General features: G+C 50.2%; 1 protein-coding gene across 7 annotated transcripts in view; it reads right to left on the bottom strand.

The window, feature by feature from the left end:
* Positions 1-9,970: 9,970 nt before the first annotated feature.
* ZBTB16 (zinc finger and BTB domain containing 16) overlaps positions 9,971-22,463 on the bottom strand; it is a 188,796-nt gene continuing 176,303 nt past the window's right edge. For all 7 annotated transcript variants that reach the window (XM_081061883.1, XM_081061882.1, XM_081061884.1 and 4 more), the window contains exons 5-7: positions 20,531-20,701; positions 14,982-15,149; positions 9,971-13,008 (exon numbers count right to left, since the gene is read on the bottom strand). In XM_081061883.1, the coding sequence (XP_080918009.1) occupies positions 12,779-13,008; positions 14,982-15,149; positions 20,531-20,701 (569 nt within the window). In that variant the 3' untranslated portion in view covers positions 9,971-12,778. The remainder of the gene's footprint in view (positions 13,009-14,981; positions 15,150-20,530; positions 20,702-22,463) is intronic.

Raw genomic sequence — 22,463 nt, 5'->3', positions numbered from 1 at the left:
ATTAACTGTTTGTCTCGTTAGTACAAATTCATAATGAATAATCCCTCTGAGATCAAAAAAGTTTAGCAACATCATTGCAACAAGTTCACGAACCTAATTGTCAGACTTTGTACTAAACAGGGGAAGTAGATAGACAAGGTCAGAGGATCAAGGAAGCATTCAGAGGACAAGGTTAAGAGGATAAGACATAGTCTAAATAATATCCCAAGTTCCAGCAGAGGAAGATGAAAGAGCCAGCCAGTGTGACTGAGAAGCAGCAGCACGTGGGGTAGGAGAAACCGGGAGAGTAAGTATTTCCAAAAGGACCCCGTTATGCAGAAAGCTGCTGAGAGATCAAGGAAGATGAAGACAGCAAGGTAGCCACTGTGTTTTGGAAGATGGAGCCACTGATGAGCTTGACAAGACAATTTCCACGGAGTAAATGAGATAAAACTCAGGTCAGCAACTGCTGTAAAAAAATGAAGAAAACTGTCTATACACAGCTCTTTCTAGAATTTTGCTGTTCAGAGGAGCATGGTAACTAAAGGGGGATGTGGAACCAGGAAAAGTTTTGTTAAAATAGGAGATGTTTGTAAGTTGATGGGAATATCTGGATGAAATGGATGCAGCAGAGAGAAGAGTGAAGGACAAAAGAGCTTAGGAAGACGGAGAGATGAGCCCCAGGCCCACAGGAGGAGTTGCCCTTTGATAGCAAGATGGACATGTCCATCCGACATGTCAGTCTGGGTCACTTTATTGGGCTCCTTTGTGGTGAGGATTAAAGATGGCCCCTGTCTCCTGAAGGCAGGCTGGCAGAGAGCTGGGTTAATGTTATCTTGTTCTTGGTACTTATTTTCCTTTGTTGTCCTCGACGCCAGAGGAATTAAATTCATATGTTCCAACCTGGTATCAGCTGTGCTCTGGGGAATTAAGAGAAAGATCAAGTACGGGTACTTGGGATAGGATGTTAAGGAGGAGGAACGCTAATTGGCAAGAGATTTCTGAGAATAAGGTGAATATCAGTCAAGTCAAATTTATGAGGTCCGGCCCCTCCCACCCACCACTCACCCCATGCCTCCATGTTGTGACTTCCTCCCTTCCCAAGTGAGGGTTTATTGGGGTTAGCCCTTTCCTTACTCTGCCCTTCTGACCAACTATTATGCATGCATTTCCCATTGTCACCACCGAGTGTCACTAGAAGCTCACTCTAAGCAGAAGAGCACACATCTGGATTGCCGGAGAAACTCAGCAACTGCTGCTTTTTAAAGAAGTGCTAACAGGTGATAAGGAGCCAGAGGTATTCTCTACCCTGAGGATCTTTACGGTTGAGAGTCACAGAATCTTAGAAGTTTAGTGTTAGGGAGGGTCCTCAAACCATTTAGTTGCATCCGTTTGAGATGGCTAGAAGTACCAAGGGGCAAGGAGAGAGACAAAATGATCCATCCCTAAGATCACTTCCAAGTAAATAATCCTCAGACCCAAATGCCCAAGAGATTGGATAGTCTACTGTCTCCTGGAGAATTCAGATGCTAACTTGAGCACTCAGGTATTAACCGCCCAGACTGGGCTGTGGAGGTTTTGGGGGACATGTACCAGGCTCACTCACTGTACTAGAAGGGCAGTTCTATTTAGAGATAGGAGCTGACTTTAGCAACCTGGTATCAGCCATCATGGTTTTTCTAGGCTCGGAAGGTTCCCAGGAGGTAAGAGTTATCCCACAGCCTTCGGTCCTGTGGGGTCACCTCTCAGGCCCACAGTGAGGCAGACTGGGCCACTCTGAGCTCCTCAGTCAACACTTCCTTGGCCTGCCTGCTTCTCCCCTAGTGGTAAAGCTTTTGAGGAGCTCGATTCCATCTAACGTTGATCTTCCCCCTCAGTAAGATGAGGCCCTGTGGATCCCTGGGGTTTGGGCTGGCTGACAGCAGTTTCCAATCCAGCCTTTTGAGGATGGGAGGAGTTGGATTTCACATGGCCAGCTGGTCAGATGGGGGAAAAGGTGGGAGAAAAGGGTCAGGATAGAAATACTGACTCAGGAGAACTTCAGGTAAGTCCAACTGAAGTTTCTCCCAAGTAGTTTAAGGTTTTTCTTCTCTGGCATAAATCAGGAGCACATTCTCCCCTTACCCAGCTAGAACTGGTATAGCAAGGGACCTAAAGGAACCGAAGCCACTCATAAGGGGATGTACTTCCCCAGTTACTTTCTAGACTCGGCTGAGCAGCAGAAGCACCTGCAGCCAGTGCCCACTAGGTGACGACAGAATCCCGGTGATGCCAGTGGAAGAAGTGTCCACTCCAGACCGCCAGGTTTCTGCCTCCTGGCTATGGGGGCTCCTGTCCTGAAATGACTGTCTAGGCCACCAGCTCCCCTCCCAAACCAGGTCTGAGCCTGCCCCCCATTTATAACTTTCATTTTTATAGCACCGTGGCGTGTAGAGCACATGGCTGATTCACGTGACTTGTCATCAGCTGATGACTATCCTGAGGGTAGAAGGGGCCGGCGTTATTATATCCCATTTTATAGCTGAGGAAATGGAACCTTAGAGCAATTTTGAGTTATAGTCAAGGTCATACAGTAAATGGCAGCGCTGACCTCAGACAGAGGTACTCTTGACTCTGAACCCCAGGTTCTTTCTGCCAGACCCCAACTGCCTGCCTTCTTAGGGGTCACCCAGCACAGCAGCCATCATGCTATTTCAAATCAAAGCAGAGCCTAAATGCTTGATTTCATGGGTCCATATGCTGCACCCTGATGGTGCCCATCTGGTCTTCAGAATGCTGCCATGCCCTAAGGCCACAGCCCAACTCTGCCTCAAGGGATGTGAGGACACTCAGAGAAGCAGGCAGTGGCAGCCGGCCTGGTTATGAGTGTCACTGCACCCCTGGGATGGCAGAAGAGGCAGGACGCTGTCCTGAGGAAGCCCGCAGCTGGCCTACACTCCCCAGACTTGCCCAGGTGTGAACGGTGGCGGGACGTGGGGAAATGGTTAAGGTTTGACTTAGTTCTGCCCTGGGAAAGGCTACTGAGAAAGAAGGAAAGGTTCTAGATCCCAGTTTCCAGCAAATTTGGGGCAAGCAAATGAGTGAGGCAGAAAAGGCTAGGAGACAGAGATTTTGATTAAACACAGAACTTCTTTCCTCATGGCAAGGAGTGGAAATCGTCAGAGCTGGTGGGTGGGGGCCAGGAACGGGGAGGACATCTCCTTGACAGGCAGCATGGCAGAGAGGACAGAACGGAGCTGCTGCAAGTCAGTCTTGGCCTCAAGTCCAGCCATCCCCACATAGGTGTGGTCATAGTGTGAGTTTACCCATTTGTACAAGGTGGCCAGTGCTCAGCACCTCACAGGAATCGTGAAGGGCGAAGGGAGGCCTCTCCATGTCCTGTAAATAGATCCTTCTGGAGGGTGAGCTGGGGTGTGTTGTGCGCTCCCACTCCATTGAAGAGTCAGCAGAAAAGGAGCCCCCTCCCTGGTCTGGAGTGCATGTGGACAAAGGCAATGATTTTCCCATTGTTGTCTAGCCCCATGGCCTCTGCGAGGGTGGCAGATTTGGGGGCTCTGTGCCAGGCTGCTGTGTCTCTGCACCCCACCTCCCTGAGACGTAGAGGAACGGGGTGCAGCCAGCCGGCATACAGTTGGGAGCGGCTGAGAGCAGTGGCCTTGCTATTAATGTAGTCGGTAAATAAATAAAAGAGGGCTTAAGCTTAGTGTACAGCAATCAGTTTAGAACTACAGGGTAATTAGCACAGCAGGAGGCTGCAGGGCTGCGAGTCAGGTTTAAATGAGTGAGTTCACTTTCACTGAGGCTCCCCCAGAGAGCCGAAAACACAGCCCACAGAGGAGCCCACCCTCCTGCCAGCCCACAAGAGCCAGGGGCGCAGAGTGATAGTGGGCCCAGAACCACAGTGAGAGCTGGGGGACGGTCACCCATCTTGGCCAGGGACCAGGCGCACACACACTCACACACACAAACATACACACACGCACGCACATGCACATACACACATGTGCACACTCACGCACACGCACACACACAATGCTCAGGCAGTACCCTGCCTGTGATGTGTGCTGTCCTATGCTGGCTGCTCCTTGTGCACACGGAAAACAGTTCAGGTGTCTGTATTGAACTGCTGTGCAAAAGTGAGGGGAAGCAGGAACGCCTCCACTGTGGCCTCTATGTAGCTGGTGACCTGCATGCACGTGGAGGAACCTGGGCAGTCACGTGATATGCACCGCCTACTTACCTGGTTTCACCCTTCCTTGGCAACTGTTACCTCAGCCCCCAATGCTGACTACCTCTCTCCCTCCCTCCTTCTCCAGCTCTTCCTTTCATCCATTTATTCAACAAGGACTTATTGGGTGCCTACTGTGTACCAGACAGCATTAGGCTCTGGGAATAGGAAGGTATTTAACACACAACTCCTGTCTGCAAGGAACCTAAAGTTGGGTTCATGGTAATCGTTAAGAAAGCAGGTGGTTATGTGCACTACAGCCCATGGTACCCTTGAGGCCGTGCAGAGGAGGGCGCCGAATCCAGCTCAGTGGCCAAGGGAAGGAGGGTTTCCTGGGAGAGATAAGGTTTGAGCTGTGACCTGAATAATGAGAAGTTGGGATAGTTAGACAGCAAGGAGAGTGTGTCGGTGCACTTCCCACAAGAGGACACGGCATGTACAAAGGCCACGGGGTGATGGAGGTTGGCATCTTCCAGAAATCACCTGTGGTCTGGTTGTCTGGGGCCTAGAGGAGGGGCTGGCCAAGGGAGGTGGGGGTGACCCCGAGATCAGGCTGGGATGGCAAATGCAGGGGCTCTATCACTGAGGGTGTTATAAGCCTTTTTAAGGAGTTTCAATTCCATCCTAAGGGCGAAGAGGAGCCACCGGGGCCTTTAGTCAAAGGAATACCACGACGCTATTTGCATTTTTGGAAAACCCACTAGCTTTGGCAGCAGAGGAAGCAAAGGCTGAACAGAGGGAGGCAGAACAGCTGCGGTCAATGTCCCTCAGGCCTCTCCCCTCCTGGTGGGGGCAGTGGGACTCCCCATCCGCACAGGCCTGGCAATGTTGAGCTGAATGGAGAAGGCCGTGGCCTTGGACTTAGCTCCACATGCCCCTGGTCTCACCTGCCACATCTTGCTCAAGACTTTACCAGGTCTCTGCCGGCTCCCACTTTTGGCGAGAGCGGAGACCCTCACAGTGGCTACAAGGAGACCTGTTAAGGCTGATATGATGTGACCAAGTGCTCACCTCAACCCAAGCAGCCCCGGCCGGAAGGGACATTGTGCTTGGGGTGGGTGGCTCCCACCTAATGTCCTTGGAGACGCATTCAGGAAGAACGCAAACCCTCCCCCCTGCTGCCTGGGTCCTCTTCTGATCCCAGCAGAGTGCCCTTGTGGCAAGCCCCATCCTGGAGGGGGTTGCCCACTGCTGCAGGGCTGGGGCAGAGGGCAGCTATGGCCTGGGCTCAGGAGGGAGGGAGGAGGATGGAGTTAGGACATGGAGTGTTCTCAGGCTGGCCTGGCCAGGGCCCCTTTCTCTCCATGAGATCATATCTGGGTCAAAGAGCATGTAAAGCAGGCAGACCCTGGCGGCCACACAAAGCCCATTCAGCCGGGCCCCTATTCACTCACCTCCTCTCCCCCAGAGCCCACGCTGCAGCGACCCCAGCGCAGTGCCTAAGCCCCAGCTTTGATGTCCAAGAACAGAAAACGGCGATTAAATGTTGTTTTAAAGAGGGAGTGCTCACTGCCCTCCCATCTGTCAAGAGAAAGCTGAGGCTTGAGTGGGGAGGGAGTGTGGGGGAGGGGCACGGAGGCCTGTTGGGGGAGGGAGACCTGGGGAATGAGCGGGACCCAGAGAAGAAAGGGATGGATGTGTGGCTTGGAGGAATGGGGACAAATATCAAACTAAATATATTTTTGGCCAAGGACTGTTTTCCAAGATGAGAAATATGGGGAGAGGAAAAAGAATGTGGGACAGATACAAAAACAAAAAATAATAATGAGCAAGAAGGGGAGAGGAGAGGGAGAAGGAAGATTGGATAAGACAGAAAGAGAGATGAAGGGAGTGAAAAAGATAAGAGCAAAGAGAAAGAAGAAAGTCAAGACAGAAAAGCCAACTTGCTTAGAGGGGGGAGTGTGCCCTGCTGTGTGTTCCTCTTCTTGGGAAGGGTATCCAAGGCTTATGTGTAGTTCCAGGTGGTTCTCAACTCAGGAGCCCCAGGGTCATGGACACCCTGGACCTGACCCCCGCTGAGCACAGAGGCTGAAAGGCTGCTCTTCCAATCCACACCCAGAGCAGGGAGGTGAGGCAAAGAATGAGGCCTTCCTCGCAGGCTGGGGTGCCAGGAGGGTATGACGTAGAGAAATGGCTTCCAGTGACTCCCAATAATGCAGGTCAGGCTGCTCCAGAAACTTGGCGTTGGTTTCCCACACGGAAGGGCCCACTGCAGCCATCACTGCCATGCCCAGGTCCCGGTGAGGAGGAGGATTATTTTAGTTGGAGCGGGGCAGGTAGGATGGCTTCGGGTAGGGGCACTGAGCCAGCAAGCACACCTAGGATGGGGTGGAATTGGTTTTCCAGCTCCAGGCAACCAGGGCAGTGCTCCCACCCCCAGTGAGAGGAAAGAAGAAAGCCATATAGAGGAAGCTTTGGCCCAGAGATAGGGTGAGGAGGTGGGAAGGAGTCATGCCCACTGAATTTTGTGGAAATGCTTTATTCTGCTAGTGGAGATGGTGGGCTTGCACCCCCGCCTCCCACCTGTCCCTTCCCTCCTTTCTCCATGGAGCTTGGCTGCCACAGATCCAGGGACATAAAATTGGGTGGCAGCTTCTTGTTGAGAAATTTCTGAAGCTTGCTTAGCTGCTAGGAAGAAGTTGAAAATGTCTCCATAATAAAAACCAGACGGGAGAGAGCCCTGCCTCTGGAGTCCGGGGAAAACTAACCTGATTTGGTATCAGACCTAGATGCAAGTTCTGACTCTGCCACTTGCCAGCTGTGTGCTCCTGAGCATGTGATGACATAGGCAAATGAATTCCGACTCAGGTGTTAACTAGAAAGTCCACTCCCTGAGGCAGGGGTTTCCCTGCTCTGTCCCCTGAACAGAACGGTAACTGGCCCAAGTTACTGGATGAATGCCTGTGTTGAAGGAATAAATGTACAAGTGCCTACTTCATACATTGCACCAAAGATCGGATGAGTGTATTTAACACTATTTTTTAAACTAAAAGGCATCAGAAAATGTTATGGAGTAGGTATGTGCCTTTTAACTACGACACACAAGTGCCACATAAATAAGGCTGGATGTGTGTGATGAGAGCTTTCTCCTCCCCCACCCCCACACAGAAATCTCAGTTCCTCTAGTGTTTCCCACCCAAGAAAAGGCAGAAAAGACAAAGCATTTTTAAAAAAGGGGGACACTTCAAGACAGAGACAACTGAATTAACTTTATTCTCTTCTAACTGCAGATTCAAGGTATACAACTGAACATTGCTATTTTTCTTATGAGACTTATAAATAAAAATACAAAAAATGTTCACTACAAAAAAATCTACTGTTAGTAGGATGTAAAAAATATTCTCTTTGCTATAGAAGGCACAAACTTCACTTAGTGACACATGGAGAGAGAAAAAAACCTGCAGCAGTAAAATTCATTTTTCCTTTTTCGTTCTTTTTTTTTTCTTTTTAAATCTCGTCAGAACACTGAAATTACAAAGAAACGCATCAATCTACACGAAACGAAGGCAGATGCGGAAAGCTGCAACCAGGACCCAACAACTTCGAGTGAACTGCTTCGGGAATAGAACAGATAGGACTGGCAAGCACAATTTGGGGGTCACTGGACTGGATTAGGGGCAGGAGGTGGGGCAAGAGGAAAAAAGGTGAGGGGAGAAGGGGGGAGAGAGAGAGAGAGAGAGAGAGAAACATAAGTGAGAGGGGCAGAAGGGCTAAAGGCGGGAAGAAGAGGAGGGGAGGAGGAAGAGGGAGGGAAGGAAGAAGGGAGGGACAGAGGGAGGGAGGGGAGAGAGAGATTTGTACAAAAAGTAACCAGTAAAATTGAAGAAACAAAACTGGGCAACCTCCTAAAATTAGGCTAAGAGGAGGTGCTGAGGTAGACATGAAGTAGGACATCAGTTAATTAAAACACTATTCTGTAATACAGAGCAATCGGACTGGCACTTGTGCTGTCACGACATAAGACAAGCCACAAAAACAAACAGCAAAACAAAACATAATACCCAAACCAAAAGGCTTAGTTTGCTTGGTCCAGCAGGGCAGAAGGGCCCTCAGTGCTATAATTTACATACATATATATATATATATATATATATTTCTCTTTATATATATGGGTCGGATGTCATGGTGCACCACCACGGCGTCTTAACCTTACAAAGATCATGCAGAACACTATGTGAACGAATTCTAGGACACATACCGGGAGGCTGGTACCCTGTCTGCAAAGAGGGTTGCCAAGGACTCAGGGGGGCAGGGCTGCTGGCTAAAGGGCCTGGGAGGCCCGCGGTCCTGCACCCCTCGATCTCCACCCTTTTCCCCCCGGACCCAACCTCCCAGGTCTGTCTCCCACCCGTCTCCTGGCCGGCTCTGCCTTTTCCCTCCACCCACCAGTCCCACTGTGGAGGGGTAGCCTGGCTTTTTTTCCTCCTACTGAAATATCCAGGTAAGTGCCGCCATGAAGCTCCAGGAAGGAGGAAACAAAATGGGTAGGAAGCAAAGATGTGACAGAGGCCTAGGAAAAGTGAACAGTCTGATCGTTTCTGCTTTTCTGATTTACATCCGGTGCCCCCAGCTTTCACTCTTGCAGGGAAATGGCCACAAATCTCCCTCATCCCCCTCCCCGCCCCCCACCACTCCTCGTGGACAAGTCCAATGGCTCCCCCCACTGCTGCTCACTCCCCAGGAAGGACGTAAGCCAAGTGGCCCCCTCCCTCTAGGACCTCCACACCTCAGCAGCCGGTTGTACAAGTAGCACTTGGAAGGGTACCACACACTTGTGAAAAAAATTGCAGCAGTTTTTTTTTTTTCTTTTCTTTTTTCTAAACATGGAAAAACTGTTCAGGCACAAAGATTAAACAAGCCCACATTGTATCCCTGGATTGTACTGAATCACTGGGTCCCCCAGCCTCCCTCCCCGCCCCTGCAGCCCAGATCTACCTTCCCCATATCCGTGGCCTCCTCCAAAGCAGCCCAAAGCAGCAATGATATTTACTATTTTATATCTCTCTCTTGCTATATATATATCTCTCTATATATTTGTCTATCCTATATACACATAGGATTTTAATGCTTTGAATGAGTGAAGGAGTGAATAGGGAAAGAGCACATGAGTGAGGGGTAAATGTCACCAAAAGCATCAAGGGACGCACCTGTTGGAGCTGAACGTAAAGAAGGGACTATTAACCAACTTGGGCTTGGCAGACCAGAGACGGTTCACGATGCTGGATAAGGCAGTAGCAAGTCGGGTTATCAGCAGTACTACAGCTAAAGGCAGCAGGGTGGCCAAGGGGCCAGACGGCAGAAAGAAGAGGGGAGTAAAAACACTTAGATCTCACCTGAAGGAGAGCAGCCTCCACCCTCCCAGTCTCCCCAGCCCCTTTTATCCAGACACATCAAAATCTCCCAGATAACTGGCCTCCTCTTGGCCATTAGGCCTGGCCAAGAAGGTCTTAGCAAGATCAGAATTCTTGTCTTTGTGAGTAGGAAGCTGAGACATGTTGCACTCTATTCATGGGTCTAGGGCTCTGTGGCGGTGGAGAGCAGAGCAAACCAAGAATAGATACAGTTGTCTCCCATCCAGTACCTTTCAGAAACCAATGCCCTGAACCTCTCTACCTGCCTCCCTACTAGCACCCCTCAGGGGCGGTGGGGGCAGACCGGTGCTGATTTAGTACCACCCAATGCTGCACCAGCAGATTACAACAACGCTGAGTGATTTAACACACAACCACACACAAATAGCACACGTGCGTACACACAGAGGGATATTTTGGTGGTGGTGGTGGTGGTGGTGGTGGTGGTGGTGGTGGTGGTGGTAGGTTTTATTTTTTTGTCTTTTTTTTTTTTCCTATTCACATTACAAAAGGGAAGGGCAAGGTCCTGTAGAACTGACAAAGGAACTAACAAACATTACAAAAATATTACAATTTGTAAATATTAGCTCAACCCTCTCAGCTTTTATGAACAGGGGAGGAGACCCGGGCTTTGTGGGAAGGGTAGGGGAGAGTGAGAGGTGTCAGCTGGGTCTATGGAATACGTTTTTTTGTTTGTTTCCTTCCCCACCAAAGTTGAATGACAACTTGCTGTTAAAATACTGTTTTCTAGGATTTACACATCCCCTGAGGGTCATCCAGTCCCCCTTTCTTCCCAGATTGGGTGGGGAAGCAATAGTGCATAATGATTTCTTACAGACTGCTTCTCCCCAACAAGATTGCCCTCTTTTCACATTATAAACATGAGACAACTGCTCTAGTCACCCATTTCAAGTTTAACTTTCTTTCCTTTCCAAAGCACTAAATCACTGTTATAGTTGCAAAACAGCATCCTCCCTCCTTCACCATCCCCAATGAACCGTCTGGAAACACAGAACTGTCTGGAAACACCCCCAATTGATACACCCCCAACACAATTTTTAAGGCCTTCAGATTTGGTGGGCTAGATTGCAGGTGAGGGCAGGAGGGATGGGGCTAAGGGACAGGGGGGTGGTCACAGCAGCACCTATCCCTCCAACTTCCCTATGCTCCTCACAACCCCTTCCCCGCAAACCGCTTCCCTAAACCACTTTTTAAAACCTAAGATAAAAACGCAGCCACAACTTTCTCAGAGAGAGAAAGGAAAAAACAACAACAATGGAACTCTTACAAATAAAGCATGAGATGAAACGGAGGGCCCATCCCACGGTGAACACAAATATTGCAAATATGCTTTCCAAAATTCAGGGTGGGGAGGTTGGGGAGAAGGGGAGTGCAGAGCAGCAGAACAAGAGGCAGAAAAGGGACAAAAGAAGAACTGGACGAACATAAGAGGTAGCTTTCAGAAAAACAACACCCCCACCCCAATGCAACAAAACGAAGACTGGCACACCCCTCACCAGCCAGGAAAATAGACTAATTTTGGCAATGATAATGTACACAGAGGTGGGGCCACATGGTTCCAAGGATCTGAATAACACAGGCCCCAAAGTCCCAATGACCCAGCAAATTGTAAGAAAGGGGGGATCTTGTCCAGAGTGTTTTAACTGGGCACAGCGCATGCCCTGGGCAGAGCCAACAGTGACTCCGGAGACCCCCAATACACTACCCTTTCACCCGCCACATTCAGATCCTGAGAACTCAATCCTTCTGGACAGCTTCTTCCCGCTGGGATGCTAGTCGCCTACAGATGGGGAGGGCCTTGGCCAGCTGAAGTCTATTAAACCAACTATTAATTTACGCAAGACACAGAAAAGAACACCCTCCCCATTCCTTCAATCCCCAACCAAAAAAGAAATAACAGGGGTTTAAAAAGCTCATGAGGTCACAAAAAACTGAGGTAATTCAAGTACAACGTGCTAACAGGGGAACCCGGGACACAGAAAAGAAGCAAAAACATATTAACACAAGGCCAAAGCACTTTCAACAACTCTTCCTCCTCCTCTTCCTTCTCCCTGTGGACTGGGGGGTCCTGTAAGCCAAGAAGACTGTGCCGCTCTCTGGACCTGGGTTTTTGCTGACTTACCAAGTCTGGGGTATTCAAAGGGTCCCCACAAAGACTCACACCCTGGCCAGCTACCTGACCCCTGGACAGACGGAGGGCACATCTGGAGGAGGGCTTCCACACCCTGCCCTTGGACAACAAGCGCTCTCAAGGATTCCTTCTCCTAGGGATTGAGCTAGGGGTGGGAGGTAGGGATTCCTGTTTGTTTGTTTGGTGGGATCACATGTATTTAGTTGTTATGTCTTTCCATTTGGGAAGCAAAAGCAGCTCAGCAGGAATCTCACTCCTGACAGGGCTTGATGAGAGTGGCGTGTTTCATTTCTATTATTCTATGTTCTCAGAAGAGTGGGAGTGGGGGCTCTGCGGACACAGCTTCCCCACTAGGGAGAGAGGAGGAGGGAGACCCTGCCAGATCCATGAGGGGCTGGGTGCCCCCTGGAATTGGAGGACAGGCCTTAAGGGGAGGCAGGGGCAAGCAGCTGGGGGAGGAGAGAAGGGCCGTGAGGCTCCTGAAGACCCTAAGGGGACACCCAGATGTGGCAGAGCAAAGGAAAGCGACAGATGAACTGAGTGATGGGAAGGGAAGGAGGGCCCTTCCCCACCCCAATATGCCCCCTGCCATTTCGAGTGTCAACCGGTGAGGCAGCCGAGCCCCACCCTCTGCAGGTTGCCCCTTCTGCCTCCCCAGCCCCTGTCCTCTCAGGAGCAGTAAGAGGAAGGCCGGCAGAGATTGTTTGGCTCTCACCCCGTCCTAGTCTCCATTTCTGCACACACAAAGAGTCTGGGTGGAGGGAAGAGAAACACATTACCATCTGAGCTGAACAAAGCCACCTCCCCCCCCCCCCACCCCAAGAAAATCAGGCCAACCTCCAGCCAGGAGAGGAGGGATGGAGGCCCCAGGAAGGGGCCGTGGCCAGGCATCCAGGTTACCTGGAGCCCCAGAGAGAATCCAAGGCCAGACAGCTATCAGGTTTCCTTTTTCTTTTTTTTTTTTTTTTCCTTTTCTGTTTTTTCTGTTTCTCGCACAGTCCTTCCTCGACTTCACCCTGCTCTAACTCGTCTCTTCTCGCTCCCACTCAGCCCCCGCCTGGCCTGGCTTCACACGTAGCACAGGTAGAGGTAAGTCTTCTCTATCCTCCAGTCGGGGGGGATCTCCTCGGGCTTGTGGCCCTTCATGTGCTTCTGCATGGACGAGAGGCTGGGGCAGTACTCCGTGCAGATGGTGCACTGGTAGGGCGAGGCGCCGTTGTGTGTCCTCAGGTGCTTGATCATGGCCGAGTAGTCCCGGGAGCGCTGGTGGCACAGCTTACACTCAAAGGGCTTCTCACCTGGGGAAGGACAGAGGGAGAGGCTGTGAGGCCGCCACAGGGACACGCCAGGCTCTCAGTGCAGCCGCGGGCTAACTGAAGAATGTCCCTCTAGTTCCGAACCTTCCACTAGAACGTCCCATGACCGTGCGTGCACCGTCCAGTCTGATAGCCACGGGTCACATACGGCAACTGAGCTCCTGAAATGTGGCCCGAGCGACTTGGACCTACGCTTTTCATCTCATGTCGCTGTAACTGATTGCAACAGACACAGGCAGCTAGTGCCTACGGTACTGTAGCACACCTCTAACCCCTTGCCTTGCTCTCCCTGTCTCTCCCAAAGGCACAGACCCTTCTCTTCCTAAGAAATGAAATGGAGGTCTTGAAAAGGGGCCGTGAGGCCCCTACCATCCTTGCGGAAGGCACTTCAGCACAGTTCCTCCCAGGGGGAAGAAGGGGTTGGAGTCCTTTCAGCACTATAGGTGGTAGGGAGTAGGGATGGGTGAAACTGAGGGAACCCCGTCCTTCAAACATGCTGCATCTGGGGCTTTCTAGTCATTCAAGGCTCTAAGAACCTGCAATGGACTCTGCCTTGCCCTCTGGGGCTAGAATGGGGGAGGGACAGAGAACTTGGGAGTACACAGCCACACTCTAGCTGTTACCCGTCCTCCCCTCTGTTAGAGTCCCCTGGAGCTGAGCAGAGGGTGTGAGGGAACCTTGTTTCGATATAGTAATTAACTGGCCAGCCATCTCACTATTGATACTCCTCCGTGCAGCGGCCCCAGCAAATAATGAAGTAATGAACAGCCAAAGTGATCTAACTATCGACCTGCTATTTACAATAGTCACTGCCAATGCATTTAATGATCTACCTGCCAGGTCACATCCCCGACAAGGGGCTAAGGAAGCCCCAGGGCTCTGGGGAATCCTCTGGGTCACTCTAGTGGTCAGCAACGAGCACCCTATCCTCTCCTTCTGGCTGATGCTGGAGGCAAGAGAGCTGAGCTATGACGACACATATCCTTTGCTTACTGCTCTCCTTGCCCACCGCTCTTCTGCCAGAGGTCACCTCTCTCCTTCCTCTGCAAAGGACAGCTATCCCCCCTAATCAGAGGAGGCTTCCTAGTTTTCCAGATTCCACTACCTTCTACCACCTCTTATCCTCAGAAGAAGTCCTTCTGAAAACCTTTCCCTGACCAGTGGTGTACTGGTGATAAATGTGGAACAACTGGTTCCCCTCAGAGCCTGGATTTGTAGCATTTGTCCATGGCGATGTTGTGAATATTCCCACCACAGCCAATGTTAAGCAACCCAGGTCATGCCACTGAACTTGGAGTTGGAAAGAGATGTGCAAAATTGGCTTTCACAAGCAGGCACAGGCCACATCCAGCTGCTCCGCTGCTCCCAACTCTGGCAGTTCTAGACATTGGGACCACTTCCACTTGTTCTGTCCTCAGACGCCAGGGAAAACAGTACCTAACATTTCTTTTACATCAAAAGAAACGTGAAGTCCCTTTGAAATGGTAAAACATTATATATGGAGGGTTTATTAAATATATCTGCTCCTCTGATCTCAGAACCTAACTTTAACTTATAATTTCCCAACTCTTATAACCTAACTCAGTGCCCTTACTCTAACCCTCAAGTAAAAAACCAATCCTAACCTTTACTTTCAGCTAATTGGAGAACCTTAATTCAGGATTCATGAATAGGTATCATCTTCCATGTCACCTGTGAATTAACTATCGGTATGGCTGCCTGGGGACCAGTCTGGGCTCCTGGAAAGTGTTCTGTGATTCATTAGCAACGTCTGCCTCGGCCTTGCACGGAGGCAGTGGCACTCAAGTCAACAAAGCGACCCTTAACAGAATCTGTTCTCACTCTTTGGTTCAGACTCAGACCATCCTCACTTGAACTCCTCTGGGGAACCATTTGTCCCCCACCACCACCCAGGTTCCAGAGCCAGCTCAGATGCCCTCAGTGGCCCTCAGTACCTGTATGCACTCTATAGTGGGTCTCCAGCTGGTGCTTGAGGCTGAACTTCTTGCCACAGCCATTGCATTCATAGGGTTTCTCGCCCGTGTGGATACGTTTGTGGCTCTTGAGTGTGCTCTCGTCCCGGAAGCAGCTGCCACAGAACTCACACTCATACGGGTGGTCACCTGTGGGGACAAGGGGCTGGTTCAGGTTCTTGTCTACCCCTGACCCCACTTTAGGGGACAGCAGGGCACATTCAGTGCATGAGGAGCATTGAGACTACCTGCATTCACCACCTGCAAAGACGACTTAAGGACCCCCACCATCTTCAGGCCCCCCATAGCACAAACAGGAAGCACATGTGTTTACACATGTCCATACTTTACTGTGGCCCAGTGGTCATGAAGGGTCAAGGGCCAGTCTTGGGAAAAGACAGCCCATTTGGTTCAGGTATGAACAGCAGTCTCCAGGAAACAGGCTCCCAGAAATGTAGAGCAGAACTGGGAGTTTTGAGACTTTGGCCCCCAGTTTCTCATGCTACTCTCTCTTCCTTTCCTTTAGGTTAGGGGCAAAGGCCACTCCAGCCTGACTCCCCTACCCTCAAAAACATCCCACCAATTTGGGGAACCATGAGAACATTGTCCCCAAAATGCCTTCTGCTCTTTCCTTCTTCCACAGTTTTGCATAGCTATTCTCTCCACTTGATTTCCTCTTCTCTCCCCGGCGAACTCCTAGTCATCCTTCAAGGCCCAGCTCATTCATCTCCCATTTGGAAGCTTCCCTTTAGTCCCCCAGGAAAAATGAGTGACACTTTCTTCTCTGCTTCCAAAGATAAGAAAAATCTAGCATTTTGTTCTTTTGACAAGAGTAGTATAATTTTTATGGCACTTTCTAATTAAAGTGGCCCGTAGTTTTGTTAGGTGCACACTCCTTACTATACTAAGAACTTCACAGGGATCATATCATATAATCACTGTACAACCTTACAAGAAAGATATTACTATTATTCTCATTTTATAGATGAAAACAATGAGACGCTTAGAGATGCTTAAACGTGGCCCCCAATGTCAAATAGCTACTAAGTAGCTGGGTCAGGATTCAGACTCTGGTCTGGTTCAAGTCTGGAGACTGGACACTTCCCGGAATGCTAACTGCTGTGCTGTACTGTGTCTGCTGTTACGCCCACCATGCTTCTAGGAAGCACCTCTAGGGTAAAAAGGGAGCTTCGTTCGCCCTCATAGCCTCAGCACGTAGCATAGGGACGATCCAGAGCAGACCCCCAGGAAATGCTGGGTGTATGAAACTTGGGGAGAACTGCCTTTCCTGGGCCTGGAATCTATGCCCACCAGCCTCCTTTCTGTGCATTCTACTCTATGGCCCCTGGAGGGTAAGAGGTTGGGTTAGGGTGTGGGGGTTAACTATTTTTCATTTTGTACCCAAAGTGGGTCTTTGGGGGATGAAAGGTGAGGACTTCAGCTACTTATTTATTACAGGAGTGAAGGCACAGACAATAAAGATAGATTGATCACCCCAGACTTCGTTCATGAATATTTAAATATCGCTGATTCGTCTTGTCACTGTAATTACAATTTCTCTGGGCTGCATCTCCAACAACCACAGTTTATGGTAAAGAATGGCCCACTGTATTTCACTTGTCCCTCTGCAGATGTGCGGGGCTGCCAACCGTGTAATGTCCTCTGCATTTCATACATTTTCTTCAGCTGCTGAAGGTTTAAGTCATCCACAATGACCTACGTTTTTTCATTATCCCCATGTCAAACTGCGCTCGTGCCTGGGCATAAATTGTCCTTCTCGTTATAGACTCGCATGCCTGTGCCTTCACTTCCTCTTTAAAACTGTATTTTACTCTCTTCTCTCTCTCCCCTCCTCAGGCTGCTAACCCAAGCTCCCCCCTCTTGAACACAGGCCCCTGTACCCACATAAATTCTCATCTCTCCTGATGGCTCTGAAGGGTTTTAAAGGCTCTGTGGGGAATGGATGCTGGGGTCTGCCCACTGGCAGGCTCTCTCATGGGTGGAAGATTTTTAAGAAGCACCGAGGGCTTAGAGGAGTGGGTGGGAACACTTCCACTGAGGATTTGGACAGGAGAAGCTCAGAGAACAGAGTTACCTCTCCATACCAGTTCTGACGAACGTCTGGGGAACTGCCCTGGCTGAAGCACGGTCAGTGAGTCCCTTACATGCAGAGCTGGGGATGAACTGAGCCCTGGGGTGCTTGGCACCTGCCCATCCTCTCGTTGCCAGGGCTGTGCCTACTGCCTGGTCCCCAGCCACCAGCCCCATCCCATCCAAGGGGAGTAGAGGCCTGTGTAGACCTTGGTTCTAATTAGTTGTGTGTCTAACAGAGCACAGTCAGTCTGTACATTCCTGTGCTGGCATGCCACTCTCGGCATAAACTGCTACGCACAGCCCCGCCTGCATCCACGCCCCCCCCCTTTACTGAATCGGCAATGATTACAACTGTAATCAAAGATTCAGTGACCTCATTGAGATATACATACATACATAAATAAATAAATAAATGATAAATAAATAAATAAATGGCCACATGAGACTTCAGCCGAAGCCGGTAATTAAAACATACATCTGCAGCCATCCGGCTGGGGGGAAACAGTGTCTGTGCCTTTCCCCTCCAGAGGGGGGCCCGAAGAGTTTAAAAAACAAAGGGTTAAGACAGAGAGGTTTGTTTGATCAGATTGTTACGAATTTAATTATGAAGTAGATCACATGTTACATGAGTTTAAATACGAAAGCTCCAGAGACAGCCCAGGGAAAGGAATCAACTTAAGAGAGAAAAAAGAACATGCACGCGCACACACAGCTACACACGTGTGCATGCACGAGCACCTGGCCTAAATTCCTCACCCTGAGAGTTAATCGTGCCATAATGTACACAAAACTGGCTGCAGAACTCAAAATCCAATTTGTGGTGTGTTGATTAACTCTGTAGCCTCTTTAATGAGCTTGACATTAAGTGCAGGACAAACGAGACTAATTAGAGCCCCTCTGGCCTGCCCACTGCACCTGTGACCCCAGCGGGCTGTCCTTACCTGGTGCTTTCCCTGGCACTGGCCACCCCAGTCGCATTCGGTCCGCTCCTCAAAGCCCTCCCTGCAGCACAGCTGAGAGTTTATTATATGATGAGTCGTGTGAATCAGGGGTCCATCAATGCCAAGAACGCGGCTGGACTAACCTACCAAACACAGCTGCTGATGCTAAACACCAGGCCCCAGCAGCAAATGGGCCAAGAAGAGCGGAATATTAATGAGGCATTGTGTGTGTGGAGGGGTGCTCAGCCTGTACATGGTTTGTGTGCACAGGCCTCACTGGTATGGAAACCGATGGGTGTTTGCATGTGTGCACAGGCAGTGCACATGTTCCATGTTTCCTAGATTAAGCAAGTGCTCTCCCGAAGTATGTCTGGAAACAGCTCCTCCCACAGATCTGAGCCACGACTGACACAGTAGCAGGTGGCATTTTGATATCCGAGCTCTTTGAAGGTGGTCTGAGAAGAGCAGCACGTATCCTGGGTAGACTTAGCAAGGCCAGGATCATTCAAGTCACATGAAGCCAAGAGATTTGGCCCAGCAGCGTCGTTAGATATGACTGAAGGTGATGCCGTTTTTGATAAGGCTGAATTTGTGGACCCAGGAAGGTGCATATATCTGCAACAGTTGCCTATGCAGTCACTATAGAGGTCGTCCTTATTGGCATGGGACCCCCCCCCCCGCCCATGCCAGCAATTCTGAAGAGTTCTAAGCACATCTAGTAATGCTAAGGCAATATGCTCCCCTGAATAGAGCGGAATCCAGAAGTGAGAGCCCAGGCAGGCTCTTTGGTGAGGATGCCCACTGCTGGCAGGACAGGCCCACTCACTCCATGATAAATAAAGCCTCCGTTATTCAGCAGAGCCTATCACCCAGGAAAGGCATGGCCTGCATACTTAAACCCAGAGCTGTGTTATGATTTAAGAATAAGGAGAGAAAGTGCTCAACCATCCCTGTCTTGAGGCACACACAGTTTTTGTTCCCTTTCCAACACATGAACATACACACTGTTACCAATCCAGGTATAGAGTCTGCCTGTCTGTCTTCCTGGCCCCACCCCATCACTACCTCTCAGCTCAAACCCAGGACAGAAAACACAAGTTAGAGACAGATGCAGACTCAGAAATGGGCAGTCCTTTAGCTACGTACACGGTCTGACAATTAAGTTCATGAACTTGTTGCAAGGATGTTGCTAACCTTTTTTTTTTTTTGACATCAGAAGGATTATTCATTATGAATTTGTACCAACTGGACAACAGTTAACCAAGTTTACTATTTGGAAGTGCTGAAAAGGCTGAGTGAAAAAGTTAGACGACCTGAACTTTTCGCCAACAATTCCTGGCTCTTGCATCACGACAATGCACCAGCTCACACGGCACTGTCTGTGCGGGAGTTTTCAGCCAGGAAACAAATAACTGTATTGGAACACCCTCCCTGCTCACCTGATCTGGCTCCCAATGACTTCTTTCTTTAACTGAAGATAAAGGAAATATTGAAAGGAAGACATTTTGATGACATTCAAGATATCAAGGGTAATACGACCACGGCTCTGATGGCCATTCCAGAAAAAGAGTTCCAAAACTGCTTTGACAGGTGGACTAGGCACTGGCATAGGTGCAAAGTTTCCCAAGAGGAGTACTTCGAAGGTGACCATAGTGATATTCAGCAATGAGGTATGCAGCACTTATTCTAGGATGAGTTCACGAACTTAATTGTCCAACTGTCATATAACCAGCGAGGACCCAATTTTGTCGCAGAGAAAAAACATAATTTAAGTCACCCACTCCCTTGCTAGGTGATCAGGGGCTGCTGCAAGGAAGCAAATGCCTCTTGGCCTTCACAGACCAAGTGCTCCATCCCTAAAACCGAGAGGGTGGTGGCACCTGGCCCAGCCCCCTTGACTCATCCTCTTCTCCCCCATCTTCTGGAACTGGCTAAGTGGGGATATTTCATGGCTCACTGCCTATTTTCCTGAACGAGGGTAAGCCCCCAGTATAGAAAATGTGCTTCTGTTAGTGTGGAAAACTTAGGACCACTCCTGCAACATTTCTTCAAGCGCCTGAGGCTGACTTCAGGAGTGTGCACCCTTGGGGTGGGGGCCAGGGAAAGTGAAAGGGGCGTGTGGCAGAGACAGACAAAACAGGTCGGTTGTTCTCAAAATGGGTTTTGGGTCCACCTACCTCAGAGTATTTATTACTAATGCTGAGGCTCACATCCCACCCCATAGCCACTGAATCCAAGTTTCTGGGGTGACACTCAGGACCGCACTGCTAATGAATACCCTTTCTGCTGAGCACAGAAAGATAGAGAACATGAGGTCTGCAAGGGGGGGTGGGGAAAGCTATCAACGCTGACCTGCATTATGGAAGCCCCCACCTCCCAGCCATGCCCAACCCTTGAGCAAAGAAGGGCTGGAAGCCAACTCCACTTTGCTATTGGATGTAAATCCAGACACTGGTTCCCAGAGACCCTGACCCACGTGTCGCCCAGACAGCCTACCTGTGTGTGAGCGTAGGTGGCGTTTGAGGGCGGTGTGGCTGGGGAAGGTGCGGTTGCACTCACTGCAGGTGTAGCTGCGCACGCCCGCGTGGACCTCCATGTGCTGCTGCAGTGCACTCTGCGCCTGGAAACGCTTCCCACACAGCAGACAGAAGACAGCCATGTCTGTGCCTGCGGGAGACAGAAGCAGGGAGAGCCTCAGCAAGGTGGGACACAAGGCCTCTCTCTCCCCCTCCAGGCTGGAGCAAGAGCCAGCACGAGCACTAGCGCCCCAAGCCCCCATGCTCAAGGGCAAACCCAGAGGAGGTCCAGGATGTGCAATGTTCATGGCGCCCCTACTGTGTCACCCAGTGGTGGACAAAAATCAATGCACATCCTGTCCCTATGAAACCTAAAGTCTAGTGGGAGAAAGAGAGGCATTCATCAAACATGTCACAACAGCAACTGTGTGTCGGCAATTGTATGGGGTGTGGTGTCGAAGGTGCGGTACTCGCCATGTACCAGAGGTGGGATGTCAAGACGGCCTCTGTGAGGAATCACAATAATGAAGAGAACATCTGCCAGCCATTGTTTGAATGTAACTAATTTAAAATCCTGTCTCCAAAATGTAGGCTCTACAGCCTCACCCTTCAGGTAAGGAAAACAAGGCACAGAGAGATTGGGTAACTTGTCCAAAGTTCCATGGAGTTCCTAAGCAGCAGAGCTGGGGTGCGCACCCCAGCAGCCTGGATGTCAGTCCCCTCCGGATGCTAGTTACATCAGACTCTATTCCTTTAACCACTTCTCCGTTCATGAAAGCACACATCTTAAGGGGCCACTCATTCCACAAATGTTATTTGAGTACCTTCTATAAGGAGGACTCTCGTTTGGATACTGGGAATGCAACCATGGAAAACTATACAAAGTCTCTGGTCTCATTACTGATGTTACCCCAGCTCACTGGGTCAGTGGGGTGGGGCGGGACGGGGAGAACATTCCTGGAAGAGAAAACATAGCAGTGAACACGGCAGGCCAGAAGTCAGAAGAACCACGCAGCTGCAGAGGCAGGGAGAGAGTAGAGGAGAAGGCCAAAGAAGTAGGCGGGGTCAGGTCATGTGGAGTCTTGAAAACCGTATTAAGAGCTTTAGGTTTCATCCCAAGACCAGGGGGCAATTGTCAAAGGGTTTTAAGCTAATGAGTGACATGAGATTTTCATTTAACTCAGTCTAGTCTATGCTGATCAGAAGCATAGGTAGGTAGGACCCCTCTACACACAAAGCCAGGCTACCATTTTCTATTGCTTATCGCCCCCTAGCCAACACTGCTCTAGACTATGGCCTTTCTGGGTACAGCAGCACCTGAGGAAGCATCGAAACCCTCCCAGCTGAGTCCCAACTGGTGACTCACTGCCCACCATTTGGGATTCTGTTTCCTTAAGCACGTGAGCGCCCCTGGGAAGCCCCTTTTTTTGCTGGTTTCTGGGCAATATCACCTGTGCTCAGCCCTGTATGAGGGACAGCAAAGGTGGGCAGGCCTGGCATCTGTCAACCCAACCCAGAGGGGAGGGAGGGGCGGAGCTTTGGCTGCGGGGAGTTGTGGCCTGCTCAGTGTGGAAATCAGGGGGCTCCTGGTGGAAAGCGGGGTGAAGAGACGGTCAGCGTGAAGAGCCTGGCTGCCTCCCTGCTCCACCAATGGAGAAGGCAAGTGGGAGGTTTGTTCTTTGCACCTCAGTCCCATTCATGGCTGGGTTTGGGATGGACTAGTGGAAAGGCAAGACCTCTCACTCCTTCCTATTCCTCCAGACACTAGGCACCTGCAGCCATGCTCCATCCGCACTGCCGGCAGCAAGGTTCAGGGAAGGGTGAGCAGGGAGACTGAATACAAACAAGGGCATGGGTTGGATGCTGGCCTCAAAGAGCAGAAGGGAAGGGAACTGATACAGGTGCTGTGCTAG

The sequence above is a fragment of the Rhinolophus hipposideros genome (assembly GCF_964194185.1).
Source record: "Rhinolophus hipposideros genome assembly, chromosome: 10".
In the NCBI taxonomy this organism is placed as follows: domain Eukaryota; kingdom Metazoa; phylum Chordata; class Mammalia; order Chiroptera; family Rhinolophidae; genus Rhinolophus; species Rhinolophus hipposideros.
Note: the sequence above shows the minus strand (reverse complement) of the source record. Positions and strands in the feature narration are given on the sequence as shown.